This window comes from Pteropus vampyrus, unplaced genomic scaffold, assembly GCF_000151845.1.
Source record: "Pteropus vampyrus isolate Shadow unplaced genomic scaffold, Pvam_2.0 Scaffold14, whole genome shotgun sequence".
Classification (NCBI taxonomy): Eukaryota; Metazoa; Chordata; class Mammalia; order Chiroptera; family Pteropodidae; genus Pteropus; species Pteropus vampyrus.
The window spans coordinates 9727637-9750034 of NW_011888795.1; the positions used below are offsets into that span (position 1 = coordinate 9727637).

Consider the following 22398-nt stretch of genomic DNA (forward strand, 5'->3'; position numbering starts at 1 on the left):
TAGAACATTTTTATCATCTCCCCCCAAATCCTATACCCATTAGCAGTCATTCTTCATTCACCTGCCCCTTTCCCCACTGAGTCCTAAGCAACCATCAATTTATTTTCTATATCTACATATCAGCATATTCTGGACATTTCATATAAGTGAGATTATATAATATTTGTTTATTTTTGTGATTGGCTTTTCTTAGCATGTTTCTAAGACTTATCCATGTTGTAGCATGTATCAGTGTTTCATTCCTTTTTATGGCCAAATAATATTCCATTGTGTGGATATATAACATTTTATTTATCCATTCATCAGTTGATAGGCATTTCGTTTGTTTCCATTGTTTAGCTATTTATTATGAATAGTGCTGCTATGAACATTTGAGTACAAGTTTTTATGTGGACATATGCTTTTATTTCTCTTTGGTGCATATGTAAAAATGGAATTGCTAGGTCATGTAGGAACTCTTTGTTCAACACTTCGAGGAGTTGCCAAACTGTTTTTCAAAATGTCTGCACCATTTTGCATTCTACTGGGGAACTATTGCTCTTTTCTGAGAGAGTCGGTGATGGTTCTATTTAAGCCCAGGGAGGGCTGGAGCAGGGATCACAGGCACGTGTGAAACTGTGTATGCAGATTGGAGCAGAGGAACAGGGTCTGGGCTGGTCAGTTGAAGTTGAGGAAAACCAGACACCGGGGTGTGCTGGCATGTTAGAACTCGACTCCTAGGTGTTCCAGAGGACAATGACTGTGATGATGGAGGAGGCCAAGAAAAGCAGGTAGAGGCGGAAGAGGAAGGTGTCCATCATGTGGCTGAACTGCACCCACAGGTCAGTTAGCTGGGCCCTTGTCAATCTTGAGCCCCTATTTAGCTCTGCCTCTCTGGGTCCCAGCTCCTTCTCTACTGACTCGCTCAGCTCTTTCAGGCCTGTGGAGAGGACAGAGACTCAGCCATGAAGTGGGAGAGAGGCAGGATTAGAGAAGAGAAGGATTGGGGAATCTAAGAGAGTGTGGGTAGTACTGACTTCCCTTACCAGGCAGGTGAGTGGGAGTGAGGGCTGGACCCACATTCTCCTTCCAGAGTATAGTGGGGCAACATTTCCTTGGGCTGGTGCAGTAGAGGAGCAGAGAGTAGAGCCACTGAGGCATGGGTGGGGGCTGAGTGGTGGCCAGGTGCAGCAGGTAGGTGATGAAGATGGTCTCCAGCAGGCTGAGCACCATCAGTGACAGGCACAGAGCAAAGTAGATACCTGGTGTGGGGGTAGGGAGCACTCCTGAGTGAGGTAGGTCCAAAGGAACCACTCCCTTCCCCTTTCTACTGTCTCCCACAGAGAACTCTTTCTATGATGAGTTCTTTCTTCTTTTTGCCTTATTTGCTCAGCAGGTCTAGCCAGGTCACCCACCCACCCCGCCTCCTTTTTTTTTTTTCACATTTCCCAACATTTGGGGTAGGGATACATACTGATGAGAGGGGTGCCCCTGGCAGGGAGTAGTTTATTCATCATGATCAGGAAGACATTGTAGCCCAGCAGAAGAGTAATCTTAAATGGGGCACGATTCTTGCTTTCTGCTGGCAGGTAGAAGCTGAGGGCATCAATGGCAACCAGAAAGCTACTGGGCACCAGAAGGTTCATGATGTAGAGTCTGGGCCTGCGCCTGATGGCCACCTGGTAGGGAGGAGAGAACAGAGAGCCAGGTGAAGCTAGGACTAAAGGGAGACCTACGGTTAGTTCCAGCCTCTTCCTTCCTTGGTGTCCTCATCCCAACAGGGGCTCTTTCTGTGGCTGGATGATGAGGAGCAGTTTTCATATGACTGACAAGACTACCCCATAACCGCTAAAGAAAACCTAGGCCAGAGCTGGCAGGTTTAGGGAGAGGGGCTGCTTTGAGGAACTTGGGAGAGAAAAGGGCTTGTGAGGGTTATAGTATCCAGAGGCTTTCTAATCCTGGGGCAAAAACCGAGAGGCTCTGGAACTTAGAAGATTCCCATAATGGAGATCCAGGAGACAGACAGCCATGCCAGAATCTCTATCCTTACATAGAACATTATCTGGTCAAAAAGACTGGAGCCCACAGACATCTTCAGGGTGGCCTTGTTGATGCCAAGGAACTCCCACTCCCCTTGTGTGCGAACGATGTCACGTGAGGTGTCTGCTATCTCCCACACTTCCTTGTCCATGCCCAACACCATGTTTTCCACTGCAGGGGAAATAAACATTCCTTCAATACATATCTGTTCAATATCTGTTCTACGCAGGGCTCAGAGCAATGAATTAGAGAACTATTTCAGCTACCTTTCCCAGATTGCCCTATACCATCACTTGTTTGCTGCTCAATTGCCTCCTTTGTTTCCAAGTTTTCTCAGGAAGTCTTGTCCTTACCTAAGTTCCCCACCTCAACATCCATATACCTCCAATTATCAAATTCTCCACGTCTCTTTTTATGCATTTTTTAAAAATGACTTTGCCTATGTGTGCTTTTTGGCTGTCCCACTGGTTGATTTTATTTTACCCCATTCCAGAAGCCCCACTGCCACTCACCTGTGTAGAGCAAAGAGCCAAAGGTGAGTGTGCAGTTCTGCTGGTCAAAGGGGAAGTAGAAGATGTCCAGGCTACAGATGCTGGTTACCCGCATTGGTTTGTTATACGCAATGTGACCACTATTAGTCACATACGCAGAGAGGCCTTCTGGGGTCTGATCCACATTCATGCTAGGTGGCGGGAGAAAAGAGAGGCAAATGCTCTGGGTTTCATACCAGTTTAAGTTTCTTTCTTAAGATGGAGCTTCTCAATGTTGTTCTTTATGGCCACTCTGCCATTGTTTGTGTCCACCACTTTTCCATTTCTAGGGGAGAAGCTGATAAGCTATGATTATACTCCTCTCTGAAATAAGTTTTTAGTGGCCACTTGGAACGAGATTGCCCTGTACTACCCTAGCCTTCCCTCCAGCTTTTCCCAGCCCTGATACCCACAATTCCTTGATGAAGATGTCTGGGAGCCACAGGTTCTCAGTAGTCACAGTGAGTTTGTTGATATGACCACATTCTTCTGGGTCCTAGCTGATAAATGGGTTATTCCAGGTCTAGAGCACAGGGCACAGAGGGATGGTTATGACTGAAACCTGGAGCTAGCTTATGTCAGCATCTTTTGCCTTTCCATTCCCTTAAAAATATGTACATTTGTATGTATTTTTTTTCTAAATATATGTACTATGGGTATACAATAAAACTTAAAGCATTCCAGAAAGGTATAATATAAAAAGCAATCTTCTCCCTCCTCAATTCACTCCAACTCAGTCCATATTCCCAATTATTAACAGTTTCTTATGTATCATTCTAGAAAAAAATTAATACATATTTTATCATTCATTATTATTTGCACAGATAGAATCATACAATGTACATTGTTATACATGTTGCTTTTTTTGAGCTCATTTTCTTCTGAACTCTGATTCTTCTTCTCATCCTGGTGATAATTCCCCCACTCCGGCCCCCACCACCGCCCCAGCTAACATAGTCTTATTGGCTTTCACTTTCCACTCAGAGAAATATTAAGCTGGGGGCTGGATGCATTTGGGCCCTGAAGCTTCCTTAGAAGCTTCCAATTCTACTGCCCTCCTTCTTGTATTTTCCATCTATGTCTTTCAAAGTTGATCGGCAGCCTAGACAACTATTTGTCCCTGGCATTGATCCCATTCTGGTTGAATGTGTTCATTCCCTCGGGCACTGTTAATTTCAATAAATGTGATTTTTTTTTTTTTTTTTGCAAACAAAGCCAGAAAAAAGGGGGAAGGAGAAAAATAGAAAAAAGTTGAACTTACATACCAAGTTTAACCACAGAAATGATGTCAGCAGCTGAAGTTGGGCATCCTGATAAAAAACAAATTCCCCACTCAAGATTATTAATGCCAAGAAATCAGGTCCTAGTCTACCTCCTGCCTTTGTTTCCTAAGTGGTCCCATGTGACAGTTCAGCTTTTGAATCGCAAGTCCCAAAAGGTAGGTCAGAAAACTGTGGGTTGCATGGAAATTGTTGGAGACAAACATCATGGGGGCCCAGTGGGAATATGTTTTTTTTTATAGAATATTCCCATAAGGCAGGACAAATGTTCTCTGCAGAAATGTCATGGCAGTAGTCCTTTTCACATCTCTTTACCCCAAAGGATGAACATCTAACTTGTACAAAATCCATTCAGGGGACTCATTGCTCACCACTGGACCAACGCAATGTTGAGTTAACAGGGTAAAAACCTTCCTCCCCTACAACCCAGACTACTCTACCCAGCAAAGCTATTATTTAGAATTGAAGGACAGATGAAGAGCTTCCCAGACAAGAGGAAACTAAAAGAGTTCATCACCATCAAATCAGTATTACAAGAAATGTTGAAGGGACTTCAAGAAGAAGGAGGAGGAGGAGAAGTAGGAAGAGGAAGAGGAGGAGGAGAAGGAGAAGAAGAAGAAGAAGAAGGAGAAGGAGAAGGAGAAGGAGAAGGAGAAGAAGGAGAAGAAGAAATAAAAAATATGAATAATAAAATGGCAATAACTAGGAACAATTACTTTAAGTGTAAACGGATTAAATGCTTCAATCAAAAGACATAAGGTGGCTGAATGGATAAGAAAACAAGACCATCATATATGCTATCTACAAGAGACTCACTCCAGATTGAAAGACACACATAGTCTAAAAGTAAAGAGGTAGGAAAAGATATTTTATGAAAGTGGAAACAAACAAACAAACAAATCTGGGTAGTAATACTTATTCCAGACAAAATAAACTTTAAAACAAAGGTTATAATAAGAGACAAAAGACCCAGTAATTCCACTTCTGGGTATTTATTCAAAGAAACCCAAAACGCTAATGTGAAAAGACATCCATATATTCATTGCAGCATTATTTACAATAACCAAGACACGGAAGCAACCTAAGTGTCCATCAATAGATGAATAGATAAAGAAGAGGTTGTACATATATACAATGGAAGATTACCCAGTCATAAAAAAGAATGAAATCTTGCCATCCGCAACTACATGGATGGACCTGGAGGGTATTATGCTAAGTGAATTAAGTCAGAGAAAGACAAATACCATAGAATTTAGTTATATGTGGAATCAAAAAAATAAAAAAATAAATGAACAAACAAAACAGAAACAAATTCATAGATACAGAGAATATTTTGATGGTTGCCGGATGGGGGGCAGGGTTGGAGGAATGGATGAAAAAGGGGAAGAGATTAAGAAGTACAAATTGGTATTTACAAAATAGTCACTGGGATGGAAAGTATAGCATAGGGAATATAGTCAATAATATTGTAATAACTATGTATTATAATAACTATGCATTACAATATGTACATGTTATCCGATGGTTACTAGACTTATCAGAGTGATTACTTCATAAGTTCAATAAATGTCTAATCACTATGTTGTACACCTGAAACTAATATAATATTGTATCCTAATTATAATTGAAAAATTAAAAAGAAAAATTAAAAAAAGACTTTATGTTCCTTATTAGCAGCCTATGGAAAGAACTCACCACTTCCAGGATGGCCGACAGAGTAAAGGAGATGTTGACCTGAGTGGGGATGCTGTGGTTGATGACTAGACGGAAGACCTTCTGGTTAAATATAGCCTGGAAAGCAGCAGGGTCCACCCCATGCTGGTCAAAGCCTGAGCAGTTGATGGTGAAACTGTTTGCCCTTCCTGTGGAGAACAGAGACCTTGTGAGATAGAAATAGGGCTTTTGTGTTTCCTAAGTGAGAGGAGTGCCAGCGCTGGGGCTAAGAGCCTCTCTGCAGAGAAAGAAAATGTAGACATGGGGCAAGGCATGTGAGTCCCTCCTTCTTGGGTCAAGACTCTCAAAGGCCAAGCTCTTCCTGCCAGGGGTCAGGGAGAGTGGGTTGGTCTGGTAGGCAAATGGTGGAAGTTGATGTGGAGAGCTGACCTTTCAGGGCTCAGAGTTCAGACCTTTCTTCCTGTGCCTTTGCTCCCATGTAAAGCCTACCCAAATTTATATGCAAACAATCCCTCTATTCCTTCCATAGTTGTAACCTTTAGATGCACTTAAAGGTCTGGCTCTTGTCTGACCATGCTTTTTTCTCTCTAGCTCTATTATGATTCTTGATTCTAGCTCTATTATGATTTTGGTCCTTGACCAAAATTTTCCTAAAATTTTGTTTCTCAATTTTCCCTTCCCACATCCATGTTTTCTCATTTCCTGAAAGAAAAAGTTTGAAGAGAAGTAAACATGAGTGTGATGTGAAATATGTGAAAACTTAAAGAAGTGTATTCAATGTGAATTTATTGACTACTTGTGTGCTGTGCTCTGTGCCCTTCCCAAATTCAGTGAATTCCTCTAAGATTTCTGGGAGTCATTTTTATCATCATTTTGAGAAGATCTCATTGATCATCCACCAAGTGGTTGGTGAAGCTATACAATAAAATGTAAAAGCCCTTCTGGCCACCTCACCTGCACCACAAGCCCAGATGGCTCTGTGCTTATTCCTGTAACTATAGCCCAGCAAGTTCTTTCCCATGCCTCTTCCACTACCTCCCCATACCAGTTAACTCATAAGATACATCTCCAAACTAAGGAGAAAGATATTCCAGGGGAAGCAAATATTGTCCTTTTCCCTCCACATCACTTCTACAAGATCTTCCCATGTGAGATGGGAAAGGAGTTATGTGATTGTCAACAGTACCAAGCTACCCAGTTCACAGTTACTACATCTTGGTAGAAAGAAAAAGTTCGACATTATAGAGGGGTGGAATCAGAGAGATGGTAAAATGGTAGGACAGACAATTTGATAGATGCTATGCAGGAAAATGAGAGAGAGGCTGTGTGTACTGCTCAGTGAAATGAGGTTTTCATCTGTCCTCAAAGGAAACCAAAACATAGATACTACAGAGAAAGGAAATGCTTAACCCAGCTATTTTAAACACACTGTGGTTCTGAAGAATGAGAGGACTTTTGGATTTTGTCCAGAACAGCATTTCCATTTCCCCTCTATTTTTTCCCATCTTACCTTGAAGCAGAAGGTTGAAATCGAGGCAGAGGAGGAGTCCCCCCCAAGCAGGCCACCCCCCTCTCATCCTTCTCTTCTGGATTCTTCTCTTGGGACTCACCAGGAGCCCCTAAACCCTTGAGCTTAAAGGAACTCAGACCACACCTTGGTTCCTGGTTTTGAATATTGCTTATGACAGGTGACCACTCCCTGGTGAGAGACTGTGGCCAGAGAGGTCACAGCAGAGTGTCCTGCTTTGCCCTGTCCAGATATACCTTCCAGGCTCCAGGCAGAGAGGAAGTTAGGCTAAGACAAGGGAAAAGTGCCTGTTTCTCAGCCTTGTCTAGATGCATTCCAAGTACTTTTCAGGGAAAATGGTGACTTGGAAATGGGGCAGGTGAGGCCATTGATAAAGGCCTTATCAGGATCTTCCAGAAGTAACTGTGCCTCAGAGAAAGGGCATGGACCACTGGGAAAGGGATGGTTGTGCGGGGACACCCGCTCCTTTCGCAAAGCGAGAACATGTAATTATTGTGTCGCAGACCTAGAAACCTTTATCCTACTGAGGACATTAGGGATTATTGGGTTAAGAAGCTTGACTGAGAAGTTAAGCTCCTTTTTCATGACTTAAACTCAACTAACAGAACTCTGTCTCCACAGCTGACACCATAGTGTTGATATGCATCATCCCTTGTGTGCACTATTGAATAGCTTCTTCATCAGGTTTCCTCTATCTAATTTTCCCCCAGTCTAATCCTTCATTTTGCCTTTCTTCTAAAATGGAACTCTCCTGCTTTCCCTTTCTTATTTAATGTCTCTAAAGGCCTACAGCCCTGATACCACCAGGAAATGTGTGTGAGTAGGAAATCACTCACACCTATACTCACACCTGCACTTGCACCCTCTCACCCCTCTGGAGGTGTGTGTGTGTGTGTGTGTGTGTGTGTGTGTGTGCATGTGTGTGTGTGTTTAAAAGCTTCCCGGATTGTTCCGATTCATACTCACTTCATTGATAATAGAAGTGTTGGAGAGGCCAGAGAGCCACAGGAGCTCTTAATCTCTGTGGGTGGGAGTAAAAACACTTTGGAAAACAATGTATTATTATCTCTTAAAATAGGAGATGTACATAGCATAAGACCCAGTAATTCTGCTACTAGGTATATATTCTAGCATTGCACTGCTAGTCCCATGTGGCTATTAAAATTTAAATTAACTAAAATGAAAAATTTGGTTTCCCAGTCACGATAGCCATATTTCAAGTGTCGTAGCTTCAGTATTAGTGCAGAATTATGTAATGGAATCCTATGAGGCAAAGAGCTGAGTTAACTTCACTTTACCCACCAACATGGTTAAATCTCAAAAGCATAATGTCAAATGATAAAAATAAGCTGCAAAATATATATACTATGATCTTATATAGCATGTGTGCATATTCTAAAGTATACATATTTAAACAACATATTGTTTAAAATGTGTGCATATGTAGTAACTAAACCAAAAAGTAAGAGAATAATAAATACAAAATTCAAAACAATTATTACCTATCTGGAGGAAAGGGAGATGGATGTGCTTGGGAAGGTCCTTCTGGAACACTTCGAAGACGTTAGTAGTTGCAGGTGGGGGATGTAGAAGGACTTTAATTTTTCACTTTACATTGTTATAAATTTTAAATTATTTTCTCCATGGGCACATTTTAAAAACAGTTATATTGCAGTATAATTGACATAAAACAAACTGTTTTAAAGACTACACTTTGACAAGTTTTGACATTTGTATACTCCTGTGAAACCATCATCACAATCAAGATAATGAACATTCCATCATCCTTCAAAATTTTCTTTGTGTCCCTTTATAATCTCTTTCTCCTGCCCCTGCCCCTCCCTCCAACCCCCATTATGATCCTCAGGTAACCACTGATCTGTTACTATGCATTACTTTTACATTTCCTAGAATTCTTGCATCCTACCTTCCTTCTTTATAGACTTATTTAAATCTATATATTCCCCTTGAAATATTTATCTCCTACAATTTGATATGTGCTTCTTTCAATTCTAGGGATTTAAAAAATACAATTAATTATTTTTTTGAACTATGCGTTATTTAGAAACATACTTTTTAATCTATGAATGTGGAAAAGGGTAGTTTTTGTTATTAATTTCTAGTTTATTTGTGACTAAAGAAGCAGCAGAGAAATTAGTTAAAAGTAAGAACTTTAAAGCTAGACTCTTTCAATGTGAATCCTAGGTCCACATTTATAAGCTATATGATCTTGGACTCAAATTACTTAAGTTTCTTAACCTCTTTGCCTCAGTTTCTTCATCTATAAAATGGGTGATAATAACAACTCCTATCTTATAGTGTTGTAATGAAGAGTAAATGAGATAATAATTATAAATGCTTAGAACAGTGCTGGTACATCATCAGCACTATATAAGTGTTTGTTAATAATAATAATGACAACAACAACAACAATAATAATAATAAATTCAGAGACACAGTCTGATTGCTACTAAATTTTGAGACTTGTTTTATAGCCTATATATAGTTAATTGCTGTTAATATTCTGTATGTGTTTGCAAAGAATGTGTATACTCCAATTGTTGAGTGTAGAATTCTGTGTACTCTCATTAAATCTAATTCCACTTTGTAGTCAAAGTTTATCATTTTCCCTAATGTGTTATCATTCACTGAGATGTGTTGAAATCTTTCATTATAATGGTAGATCTGTCACTTTGTAATTCCTTCAATTTTTGCTTTAAATATTTTGAGGCTATTTTATTAGATGCATTTATGTTTTTAATGTTTATATCTTCCAAATGATTAAACATTTTATTATTATGAGAGATCCTCTTTATATTGAATAATTGTTTTTATTTTAATGAAAATTTTGTCTACCTTACTTTCAATCGGTATTTGCTTACATATATTTCTTATCATTTACCTTTAGCTTTTCTGTGTCCTTATGATTTTGGTGTGTCTTTTTAAAATCCAATTTACAAACACTGACTAAATTGTTAAGTTTAATATGTTTACATTACTTTTGGTTAATAATATATTTGAATTTATTTCTGCCATCTTATTTCTCATGTTTGTCTCTTCCTCCTTTCTTGCCTTCTTTTGGATTTATTTATGATTTTCTTATTTCATTTTCCCTTCTTCATCTCTTTGTCTCCTGTCTGGCACTTTCTGCATAATTTTTTCAGCCATGTCTTCTAAGTCACCAATTCTCTTTTATTTCTAATTTGCTTTAACTCATCCATTCAGGTTTTCAAAATTCTCAATAATTATATTTTCCATTTTCAGAAATTATATTGCTTTTTCTAATATACCGGGTTGTCTTTTTAGTCCCTTCTTCAATCTGCAAAATCTTTGCCTACCACAATGTTGCAATATGTTTTGCTATATTTTATTCTAGAAGTTTTATAGTTTTAACTTTTATATTTATACCTATGGCTAATTTTGAGTAAATTTTTGCATACAGTGTGAGGTAAGAGTAGATATCTATATAAACATCTAGTTATTCCAGCATGATTTGTTAAAAAGACTATGTTTTCTTCCTTGAATTATCTTGGTCTCCTGTCAAAAATCAATTGACTATAAATGTATGGATCTAATTCTAGACTCTCTGTTCTGTTCCACTGATCTATGTCTATCCTTTTACTGTTTCACTTATTGTATCTTTATAGTAAGACTTAAAATCAAATAGTCTAATTCCTCCACTTCTTTAAAATCTTTGCTTTTAAAAATTTGTTCTTTGAAAAATTATTATGCGTTTGCAATCTCTATATTTTTGAATCAGCTTGTTGACTTCTACAAAAATAAACAAATTTGTGCTTTTTTGTAGGTTAAGTAATGCTTTTTAAAAAAATTAATAACACGTAAATTTAGGGGAGGAACCAAGATGGTAACATAGGAGTTTCCTAAACTTCCCTCCTCCCACAGACATGTGGAGCAATTCCCTATGAGAGAAATCCAGAAACTGAGTGACTCTTACATATCAGGCAAGTGAGAAAATACCCACGTGGAAATGGGTAGGAAAGATGGAGATATATTCTCGCTGTAAACCCCACCCCTAGCACAACATCAGATAATTAGGAGCAAACCCTCAACTCTAGAGTTAACCCTCTCCTGAGGAGCGAAGGGTTTGGACCGCACATCTAGCGTCCCAACTTTTAAGGTCCCATCTGAGGGTCAAGCCCCCAAACATCTAGCTCTGAAAGCCAGTAAGGTTTGTATCTATGAGCAGATTTTTCAGCAGAGACTTTGCAGGCCAGAAGGGAATGGAATAATTTATTTGAAGTGTTGAAAGAAAAAAGCTGCCAGCCCTCAGTTCTGGCCAAGATGGCAGAGGAGGTAAACACTATGCAGTCCTCCTCTCACGATCACAACGGACCTAGAGGACAACCATCAGTGAGACTCGCCTCAAGTCTAGCTGAACAAAAGTTTTATAACTAAGGCTATACAGAAGATACCACGTAAAGACAGGTAGGTAGGGTGGAGATGTGAAATGAGATGGCCCCACCTCCACACGTGGCGGTTGAAAATTAAGAGGGATACCTTGGCTGCGGAGATCCCCTGGGAGGAGCGAGGGGCCCCATACCTACACAGGGCTCCCCAGCCCGGAGCACCAGTGCCAGGAAGAGAAGTCCCTACAGCTTCTGGCTGTGAAAAACAGCGGAGTTTGTGGCCGAATGAGATGGAGGGCTGTAGGCGTCCCAGGTGCTCTTCTTACAAGGCGGGTGCACAGACTTACTTGCTGACAGACTTGCTGGCTCTGAGCTCCAGTGGTAGGGCAGTGGCTTAAGGGGTGCCAGGGACATATGGGAAGAAAGTGTAATTGTCTGGCTTTGGGACGAGGGCTTGGGGACAGCTTTCTCCCAGACAGAAGTGCTGGTAGAGTCCATTGTTCCTTTGTTGAGCCCCCCTCTCAGCGTGCAGACTCTGGGGGGCATCATATCTGAGTCTCCATCAACCTGGCTAACACCCTTCACCTGATCTTGGTGATTCCCTTAGACCCTGCCCTGCCCAACTATCAGGCCAACCCAAGCTGTTTCCAGTGGCTTTTCCATATAAATGGCCCATGCTGCGGGCTTTCCTAAAATTTCTTAAAGGTTCACAAACCCCAAACAAGCAGCACCTGGCCTCAGCATGCCTGTGACTCTTGGTTAGCTCCCCCACTGGACTTGGTTCACAACTTAGCCTCTCCCAGGCACCTCTAAGCCCAGCTTGGTGGAAGACATTTACAGATTGCTTTGTGACTCATGCCAGGTGACCCTGGGAAGGGCACAGGCAGCAGCTGAATTTGTCCTGTGGCAGGGCCTCTCCCGGGAGGCCCAGTGGCTGGCTTTGGACTGAGCCAGAGCACCACCTGGTAGGCTCCATGAATGACACACTCAAAGGGCAGATCCTTCAGACACCAGAGCCCTGCTAAAGTGAATCCTGCTCTGTAAAGTCAGTCCCTGCACAATAGCTCCTCCACTGTAGTCATGACCTGTTCTCACAATCAATCAGCCAGAGGGTCAATTCCTCCCTCTGATGTGAAAACAGCAACCTAGGCTCAACTACAACAGGAGAGAACACACAATCCACACAAGGGACACATACTTGGAGCACCTGGCTCAGGTGACCAAGGGGACCGTGCCACAGGGCCCCATAGGACACCTACCACGTAAGGCCACTCTATTAAGACCAGGAGACCTAGAAGCTCTACTTAACAAGTAGAAACAAACACAAGGAGGCAGCCAAAATGGAGAGACTAAGAAACATGACCCAAATGAAAGGACAGAACAAAGGTCCAGAAAAAGAACTAAATAAAATGGAGACAAGCAATTGCCAGATGCAGAGTTCAAAAAACTGGTTGTAAGGATGCTCAATAACCTCAGTGAGAACTTCAACAAAGAGATAGGAAACATAAAAATGGAGCTAGAAAACATAAAAAAGAACTGGTCAAAAACGAAGAAGATAATGATTGAAATAAAGAATACATTAGAGGAAAATGATAGTAGATAAGATAAAGCAAAGAATCAAATTAGTGATTTGAAAAATAAGGTACTAGAAAATACCCAATCAGAACAGCAAAAAGAAAAAATAATCCAAAAATATAAGGATAGTTTAAGAGGACTCTGGGATACAATCAAGCATACCAACACTCATATCATAGGGGTACCAGAAAGAGAAGAGAGAGAACAAGCAATTGAAAACCTATTTGAAGAAATAATGATGGAAAATTTTCCTAACCTGGCAAAGGAAATAGAGAGTCCCAAACAAGATAAACCCGAAATTCGCACCAAGACACATCATAATTAAAATGCCAAAGGTTAAAGACAAAGAGAAACTCTTAAAAGCAGCATGAGAAAAGCAGTTAGTTACCTACAAAGGAGCTCTCATAAGACTGTCAACTGATTTCTCAACAGAAACTTTGCAGCCAGAAGGGATAGGCACAAAATAGTCAAAGTGATGAAAAGCAAAGACCTATAACCGGGATTATTCTACTCAGCAAAAGTATCATTTAGAATTGAAGGATAAATAAAGAGCTTCCCAGACAAGAAAAAGCTAAAAGAGTTCATCATCACCAAAGCAGTATTATAAGGAATGTTAGAGAGACTTCTCTAAGAAGAAGGAGGTGGAGGAGAAGGAGGAGAAAAAAGATAAAAATATGAATAATAAAATGGCCAATCACTTTAAATGTAAATGGATTCGATGCTCCAATCAAAAGATAACGTGGCTGAATGGATTAGAAAACAAGACCATCATATATGTTATCTACAAGAGACTCATTTCAGATTGAAAGACACACACAGACTGAAAGTAAAGGGATGGGAAAAGATATTTTATGAAAAAGGAAACAAACAAACAAAAAACCTAGGGTAGCAATACTTACACCAGACAAACTGTACTTTAAGACAAAAGCTATAATAAGAGACAAAGAAGGACCCAGTAATCTCACTTCTGGGTATTTTTCTGAACAAACCCACAACACTACTTTGAAGGGACATGTGCATCCATATATTTATTGCAGCATTATTTGCAATAGCCAAGATATGGAGGCAACCTACATGTCCATCAATAGGTAAATAAATAAAGAAGAGATGGTACATATATACAATGGAATATTACTCAGCCATAAAAAATGAAATCTTGCCATCTGCAACAACATGAATGGTCCTAGATGGTATAGTGTGAGTAGGGAATGTCAGGCAGAGAAAGTCAGATGCTATGCGATTTCATTTGTATGTGGAATCAAGAGAACAGGATAAACAAACAACAGAAACAAGCTCATAGATACAGAGACCATCTTATGGTTGCTGGATTTGGCGAGTAGAGGGAGGAGGGGTGGCAGGAGTTAAGAGGGAGAGGATTAAGAGGTACAAATTAGTAATTACAAAATAGTCATGGGGATGTAGAGTATAATGTGGGGAATATGGTCAGTAGTGTTGTAATAACTATATGTAGTGTCAGATGGGTACTGGATTTATTGGGGTGATCACTTATAAGATATGTAAATGTCTAATTACCGCATTGTCCATTTGAAACTAATATAATATTGTATGTCAACTATGATTTTAAAAATATATAAAAATTTAAAAAAGAAAAGAATGAAGCTACCAGCCAACAATATTCTACCTGACAAAATTGTCCTTCAGAACTGAAGACTAGATAGATTTCCAGACAAACAAAAGGTGAAGGAATTCATCACCACCAGACCATCATTACAAGAAATGTTAAAGGGAATTCTTCAAATTGAAACAAAAATTTGATAATTACTAACTTAAAAACATGTGAAAGTACAAAACTCACTGGTAAAGTTAAATATATTATCAAATTCAGAATACTCTAATATAATAGTGGCGTGTAAACCACTTGTAACTCTAATATAAAGATTAAAAGATAAAAGAATTAACAATAACTATAACTACAGTAATTTGTTAATGGATACACAATATAAACGAATATAAATTGTGACATCAAAAACATAAAATATGGAGGGAGAAAGTATAAAAAGTATAGCTTTTGTATAAGTTTAAAGTTAAGTTGTTATCAGCTTAAAGACTCTTATAACCCTAAGATGTTTTATGTAAGCCTCATGGTAACCACCAGGCAAAAACCTATACTAGATACACAAAAGATAAAAAGAAGGGAATCAAAGGATACTACAGCAGGAAATTATCAAATCACAAAGGAAGAGGACAAGAGAGGAAGAAAGAAAGGAACTATAAAACATCCAGAAGTAATTAATGAAACTGCACTAGTAAGTCTATATCTGTTAAGAATTACTGTATTTTTTATTTAAGTGTAAATGGAATAAATTCTCCAATCAAAAGACATAGAATGGTTGAATGAACAACAACAACAACAAAAAAACAAGACCCAATTATATACCGCCTACAAGAGACTCACTTTAGCTTTAAGAATACATAACTGAAAGTAAAGTCATGGAAAAAGATAGTCCATGCAAATGGAAACCAAAAGAAAGCAGAGGTAGCTATATCAGACAAAGTAGACTTTAAGCTAAATACTGTGATGAGAGACAAAGAAGTTTATTATATAATGATAAAAGAGTCAATTCGTCAAGAGGATATGACAATTATAAATATTTATGCACCCAATATGGAGTATCATAATATATAAGGTAAATATTAACAGATTTGAAGAGAAAAATAGCAAGCCATACAATAATGGTAGAGAACTTCAGTACCCCATTTTCAATAGTTGATAGATAACTAGACAGAAAATTAAAAGAAAACATTGGCTTCAAATTGCATATTAGACCAGATCAGTCGAACAGACATATAGAACATCCCATCCAACAGTAGAAGAACACACATTCTGCTCAAGTGCACATGAAACATTCTTTAAGATAGCTCACACGAGAGGCCACGAAACAAATCTTAATAAATTTAAGAAGATTGAAATCATATCAAGTATCTTTTTTGATCACAGTATTGTGAAACTAGAAATCAATTTCAAGAAGAAAACTGGAAAATTAACAAATATGTAGAGATTATACAACATGCTCCTGAACAACCAATGGGTCAAAGAAAAAATCGAAAGAGAAATAAAAAATACCTTGAGAGAAATTAAAATAAAAATACAACAGACCAAAACTTATCAGACGCAACAAAAGCAGTTTGAAGAGGGAAGTTTATAGGGATAAGCACCTGCATTAAGAAAAAAGAAAGATCTCAAATAAACAACCTAACTTTATACCTCAAAGAACTATAAAAAGAACTAGAAAAAAATAAACTAAACTAAGAAAAAAATAAACTAAGCCTAAAAATAAACTAAGCCTGAAAGGAAGGAAATAACAAAGATAAGAACAGAAATAAATAAAACAGAGACTAAAAAGACAATATAAAAGATGAATGAAACTAAGAGCTGGCTTTTCGAAAAGATAAAATTGAAAAATCTTTAACTAGACTATGAAGAAAAAGACAAGATACATAAATAAAATCAAAAATGAAAGAAGAGACATTGCATAAGGATCATAAAAACTACTATGAACAACAGATTGGATAAAATATAAACCTCCCAAGACTGAAACATGAAGAAATAGAAAATCTGAATAGAACAATTACTAGTAAGGGGTTTGAATCAATAATCAAGAACCTTCCCAAAAGATGTTTCTTAAAGGGTACAAACTTCTAGTCATAAGATGAACAAGTTTAGGGATGTAATGTACAGCACAATTATAGCCAATAATAATGTATCGTATACTTGAATGCTGCTAAAAGTGTAAAACTCAAATGTTCTTACCACAAAAAAGAAATGATAACTTTGTGACAATGAAGATGGTAGGTAATACTACAGTGATAATCATTTGCAATTTATAAGTTTATCAGTCAACACATCCGTACACACCTTAAACTTACACACCGTTATGTGTCAATTATGTCTCAATATTTTCTCTCTAGAAAATAAAACCTCCCAACACAAAAGTCCAGGACCAGATGGCTTCACTGATGAATTCTACCAAACATTTAAGGAAGAATTAATACCAATCCTTCTCAAACTCTTCTAATAAATAGAAGAGGGAGAAAACTCTTCTAAACTTTTTTTACAAAGCCAGCATTACCCTGATACTAAACTCAGACAAAGATATTACAAGAAAGCTAAAGGCCAATATTTCTGATGAACATAGATGCAAAAATCCTCAATAAAATTTTAGCAAACCAAATTCAACAGTACATTAAAGGGATCGTACACCATGATGAAGTGGAATTTATTCTTGGGATGCAAAGATGATTCGACATATGCAAATCAGTAATTGTGACATGCCACATTAACAAAAGAAGAATGAAAATCAGATGATCATCTCAATAGATGCAGAAAAAGCATTTGACAAAATTCAACATCCTTTTATGATAAAAAGTCTTGAAAAACTGGTATAGAAGGAACGCACTTCAAAGCCAAATATATTAAGCCCATGGCTAACGTCACACTCAAGGGTAAAATGCTGAAAACTTTTCCTCTAAGATCAGGAATAAGACAGGGTGCTGACTCACCACTCCTATTCAGTATAGTACTGGAGGTCCTAGCCAGAGAAATCCGGCAAGAAAAAGAAATAAAAGGCATCAGAATTGGAAAGAAAGAAGTAAAATTGTCTTTATTTTCAGATGACATAATTTGCATATAGAAAATCCTAAAGACTCCACCAAAAAATTGTTATAACTAATCAGCAAATTTAGTAAAGTTTCAGGATGCAAAATTAACATATAAAAACCAGTAGCATTTCTATACACTAACAATGAATTATCTGGAAAAGAAATAAAGAAAATGATCTTTCACAATAGCATTAAAAACAATAAAATACATAGGATACATTTAATGAAATAGGTGAAAAATCTCTACACTGAAAACTATAAGACGTTGATGAAAAAAATTGAAGAAGACAAATATGAAGGTATCCCATGTTCATAACTGGAAGAATTAATATTGTTAAAATGTCCATATTACCCAAAGCCATCTATAGATTCAATGCAATCCCTATTAAGATTTCAGTTACATTTTTTTTTTACAGAAGTAGAATTCACAATTTTTTATTTTATTTTATCGATTACTTGTATCATTTCTAGTTTTGACATAGCATTTTAAAAACTGCTTTAACATATTTAATTGATTGTTTCATTGCATATATATAGTATTTCAGCTGTCTTGTGGGTTAGACAGACATAAAAATATCCTAACTTGTTTAAAATACATTCCTACAGAAAGTACATTCTGACTTCTAAACCCATGATTTCATAAATTAACATTTAGAATATATTTCATCTGTAAATTAGTAATCTGAGTGTAGTAATTAATATTGTAAAAATTAAAAACTGGCAGTTTTTCCATTGCTACATTTTTGGTCTTTGAATGTCTATATTTATTTGCTTACTCATTCCCCTTCTTGTTACAAACAGGATTTACAATATGAAACCCAAATACATTGATCTGAGAATATAAAAGGAGATAGCAAGTAAAATCAATTTCTCTAGCTTAATGCATGATCGAAGACAATCTGTCAACATTTTTTTAATATCAATAAGGAAGCAATGATTTTAACCTAATGTAAACTTGAGTCAGCTCTATAAATAAGACTACAATTACTAATCTAAAAATAATTAAGTGAAAACCTATACAACAATGAATATGAATAAACTATTACTATTCATATAACATGAATCAATCTCACAAACATAATATTGAGGAAAAGAAGCCAGACATAAAAGTATACATACTGTAATTCCATTTACATAAAAGTCAAAGACTAATCTAGAAGTCAGGTTAATAGTTATGTTTGGAGAGAATGAATGGAAGTAATGATTGGGAGGGGCCCCATAAAGGATTTTTCCAAGGGTTGGTCTATTTCTTTACCTGGGTGGTGGTTATACAGGTGAGGTCAATTTTAATAATTCATTGAGTGGTACATGTATAATTTGTAAACTTTTCTTTATGCATTTTATATTGCAATAAAAAGTTTAATTTAAATAATCAAGTGACGAAATGAAAACCCTTTTTTGTTGTGTAAGGTTTTGGTATGCCAGCAGTGTGTTGCATGCAAAATGTTAAAAGGCTAAAAAAGTAATAAATTAAATTGAATATTCAATGAAACCAAAAGAACGTTAAAAGCTTGAGTTAATGATTCAAGATATTGCTTAAGAATTACTGAATATTGAAATAAATGACTTTGGGTGACTAATGTCTTGGACTGGCTCAAATAATACATGAAAGCTGAACTCCAAATGCAAGGCTAAGAAGAGTAAAAAGAAAGTAGTTTGTGACCTCAAGATCCCTGATAAGGAAGCAAGTATGAGGAAACAGGCAAGAGGTGTGGTCTTAGCTTTTGTCAGAAGTAGAAACTAGGCAAGCAGATAGAAGTACTGCTTCTTTGGTGTCTTGTGAAGATCATGTTAGAACAGGTGGAACAGGTAGCTAGGGAGTAAGTGAGACCTGAGCATGGAGAACATTGGCTCCGGATAACTTGGCAGAATTATTGAATTACCCTGAAGGGAAGAATCTTGAAGAATGACTTATTTCCTAATTGGGTTTACCGTCCATCTGCTAAATTGTACCTTTATAAATCCTCTTACTTGCTTAGTGAGAAGCTCCACAACTTTCTAATGGTTCCTTGAAACAGGTAGCCACACATGTTATGGAACATCCTAATGATCAATTTAAAAAGTGTTACTTATTTTGTATAAATTTCTACAACTATGCTATATACGTAAAATAATCAGTATCAGGGGTATTGAATCTGAATTATTAAGGATGATGCTGTAGACCAATTGTCCTAAATGCCAGATATGGGTAGGATATTTTCAAAAGAGCTAGTAAAAAGATTAAGGAGAAATAATAGTGGAAAATGTTGGTATAGGGAAAGCATAAGGGAAAATACAAGAGGAGTAACAGGAAGGTAGGAGAAAATGGTGTTGAAAGAGCAGACAGATGAGCTTGATTTTCAGAGAGAGAAGTAAGGAGATAAAAGAAGAGAGGAATAAGTATGAAATATGGTGCTGTCTGTAGATATTCTGAATTTCCAGAAAATGGAAGGAATCAGACAGTGATAAGACAAAACATACAGCAAGAATGCTCAGATACATGGAGTAGCAAAAGAATAAGTAGGGAAAAATTTTTCTCGACATTGTTTAAAGAATAAGAAAACAAACACTGAGGTGCGAGAAGTTTGTGAGGATACCCTTGGATACTGCTAATGAAAGGAAAGAGTTAGAAGTGACAACCCAAGAAAAAACACAATCAAGCATTTGAGGAGAGTAGTACATCCAGGGTCAATGGTTTGGTTTTCATGAAGATGCCATAAATTTCCAATGCACATGCTTAACGAAGGTTTACAATAAAAATGAAAGAATATGAAATAAGGTTACTATCAAAAGGGCTAATATATGTGTATATGTACTATACATATAATATACATAATTTTTTTTTTTGGTGGGAGAAGGACATCAGAAACTGGAAGCGCTCCTCCCAAATTATGAAATACCCTTAACATTCTTGTCAACATGTCTAGGCTAGTTCTAGCTTAAGATGTTTTGCTTCATTGTCAGGACATATTTTAGATCACAAGGCTCACCTCAACCCTAGCATATGAACAGGTTGTTCTTTTGCAAAGGCCATTGTCAGTTACAATGAATTTGGCACAGAAAACCTGAAGTCCCATCTATATAAGGCGGAAAAAAATTGCAAGATAATATCTAGAGAAATATAAATGTAGAGATGGGAAAGGGAAAAAATGATGCAAAGGTGATCTTAAGAAATTTGAAATTCCTCAAAGATGTGTTAAAAATTTTAAATTATTAGCAAAAGTCAAGGACAAGTTTCTGAGTGAGAAATATGTTCCAAGTAATGGAAAGATGGAAACATAAGATAATCTGAAGTAGAAATGCCTTCACCACTAATGTCTGTAACTAATGTCTCTAAGAACACAAAGATCCTTGACGTGCAAAAATGGGCTGCTAATTTTCCATGTTATATATGAAAAAATAAAATAAAACATACCAGGATGGGATAAAAGGATTACACCTAGAGCTAATAAAATAGTGATTATTGGTTGGCCGGCATTCTTTCACACATTAATCATTCAGTAAGTCTGTATCAAGCATCTACCGTATGTCAGGCATGATACTATACACTGAGCTATAAAAATGGATGAGACAGTGTATCAGACCCTTAGGAAAGCACACTCTCTTAGGGAAGGCAGAAATGTAAATAAATCCTTGAAATGTATTCACCTAATTGAAATATAATTCAGATGTTTTTCTGTGGTATTCTCTCACTTCTGCTATCACTTCCTGTCTCTCCTCAGGGCCTTGTTCCAGCGAGCTGTTAGAACCCTCCCCAGGATGATGTGTCTGTTGATGAAGGTGTGAAGTACTATCAACAGGGAGTGCTCTCTCTCTCTTTTTTTTTTTTTAAGATAAAGGGTGTTTTTGATAGTAAAAAAAAAAAAATATGGTGTTTTTGAAAATAGTTAAGGAAACAAAGATTTAAAAGAAAATAGCAATCACTCATAATCCCATCATTCAGGACAAAGTTTGCGCATGTTTTGGTGTCTAGGCATCTTTTTCTCAGCATTTCTATCCAGCACTCTACTTTTCTTTTTTTAAAAAATTATGTATACACAGTGTTTTTTATTAACTTGTTTCCTCTGCTTTATTTATCATAGATCTGTTTATTAATATAGATCTACATTCTTACTCTAAATGTCTATAAAGCATTCCATCGTGTGGCTGTTTGAGAATTTATTTACTTGAACCCTTTAACTGAAGTCCTTAACTGTCTTCCTGGCCCTTTTCCAAGCATGTATATTCAGAAAGCCCTCTTCGTTTGATTTTGTTAAATCAGAGGAAACTCTCAGAAAAAAAAAAAAGACACAATATTTACTTCAAAGAGTAATTTCAAGAATGAGAGAGATTAAAAAAAAAGGGAAATGGAAATGGTTGATGAAAGAAATGTTTTGCAAATGAAACTTGACCTTTTTATTCTTTTAAAACTCTGAAAGTGTCTGAAAGACTTAAAATCAAATCAGATTACACCTATTTAAGATGAAGTATCAAAGCTTCTGCAAGAGGACTCTCCACTCCAGTGTTTGTGGACCTATCATAAATGTACCGAAGGGCCAGTACTTCTTAGAGAGTCATTTATTAGAACAATCAATCACGGAGAGATTCGGCTGACCTGGACCTTTATTGAAGTTAGGTGTGGCTAAGGGACATTGAAAGTGTACAGGAATGAGGACCATGGCGTATGAGAAGTCAGGAAACTGTCTAGGGCTATAATGAACTTGCTTGGTAGGGCTGCACTGAAGTTTTGGGAACATAGAAGGGGACGCGGTAGTCACTGGGGGTAAGTGGCTAAGATTAGGAAAGGAGCCTTGGTCTGGCTGGACTTAAGACAAGGAGAAGCTGAA

The 22398-nt window shown here is 37.4% G+C and overlaps 1 protein-coding gene across 1 annotated transcript; it reads right to left on the reverse strand.

Annotated features, from left to right (window-relative positions):
• Window positions 1–716: 716 nt before the first annotated feature.
• Window positions 717–7080, reverse strand: LOC105307169 (5-hydroxytryptamine receptor 3C-like). The gene is given in 9 exon segments (XM_011382536.1): window positions 717–919; window positions 1026–1241; window positions 1454–1658; window positions 2030–2190; window positions 2532–2701; window positions 2963–3072; window positions 3815–3859; window positions 5525–5691; window positions 7014–7080. Coding segments are annotated over 9 exon segments (1344 nt in total).
• Between the last annotated feature and the right edge of the window lie 15318 nt (window positions 7081–22398).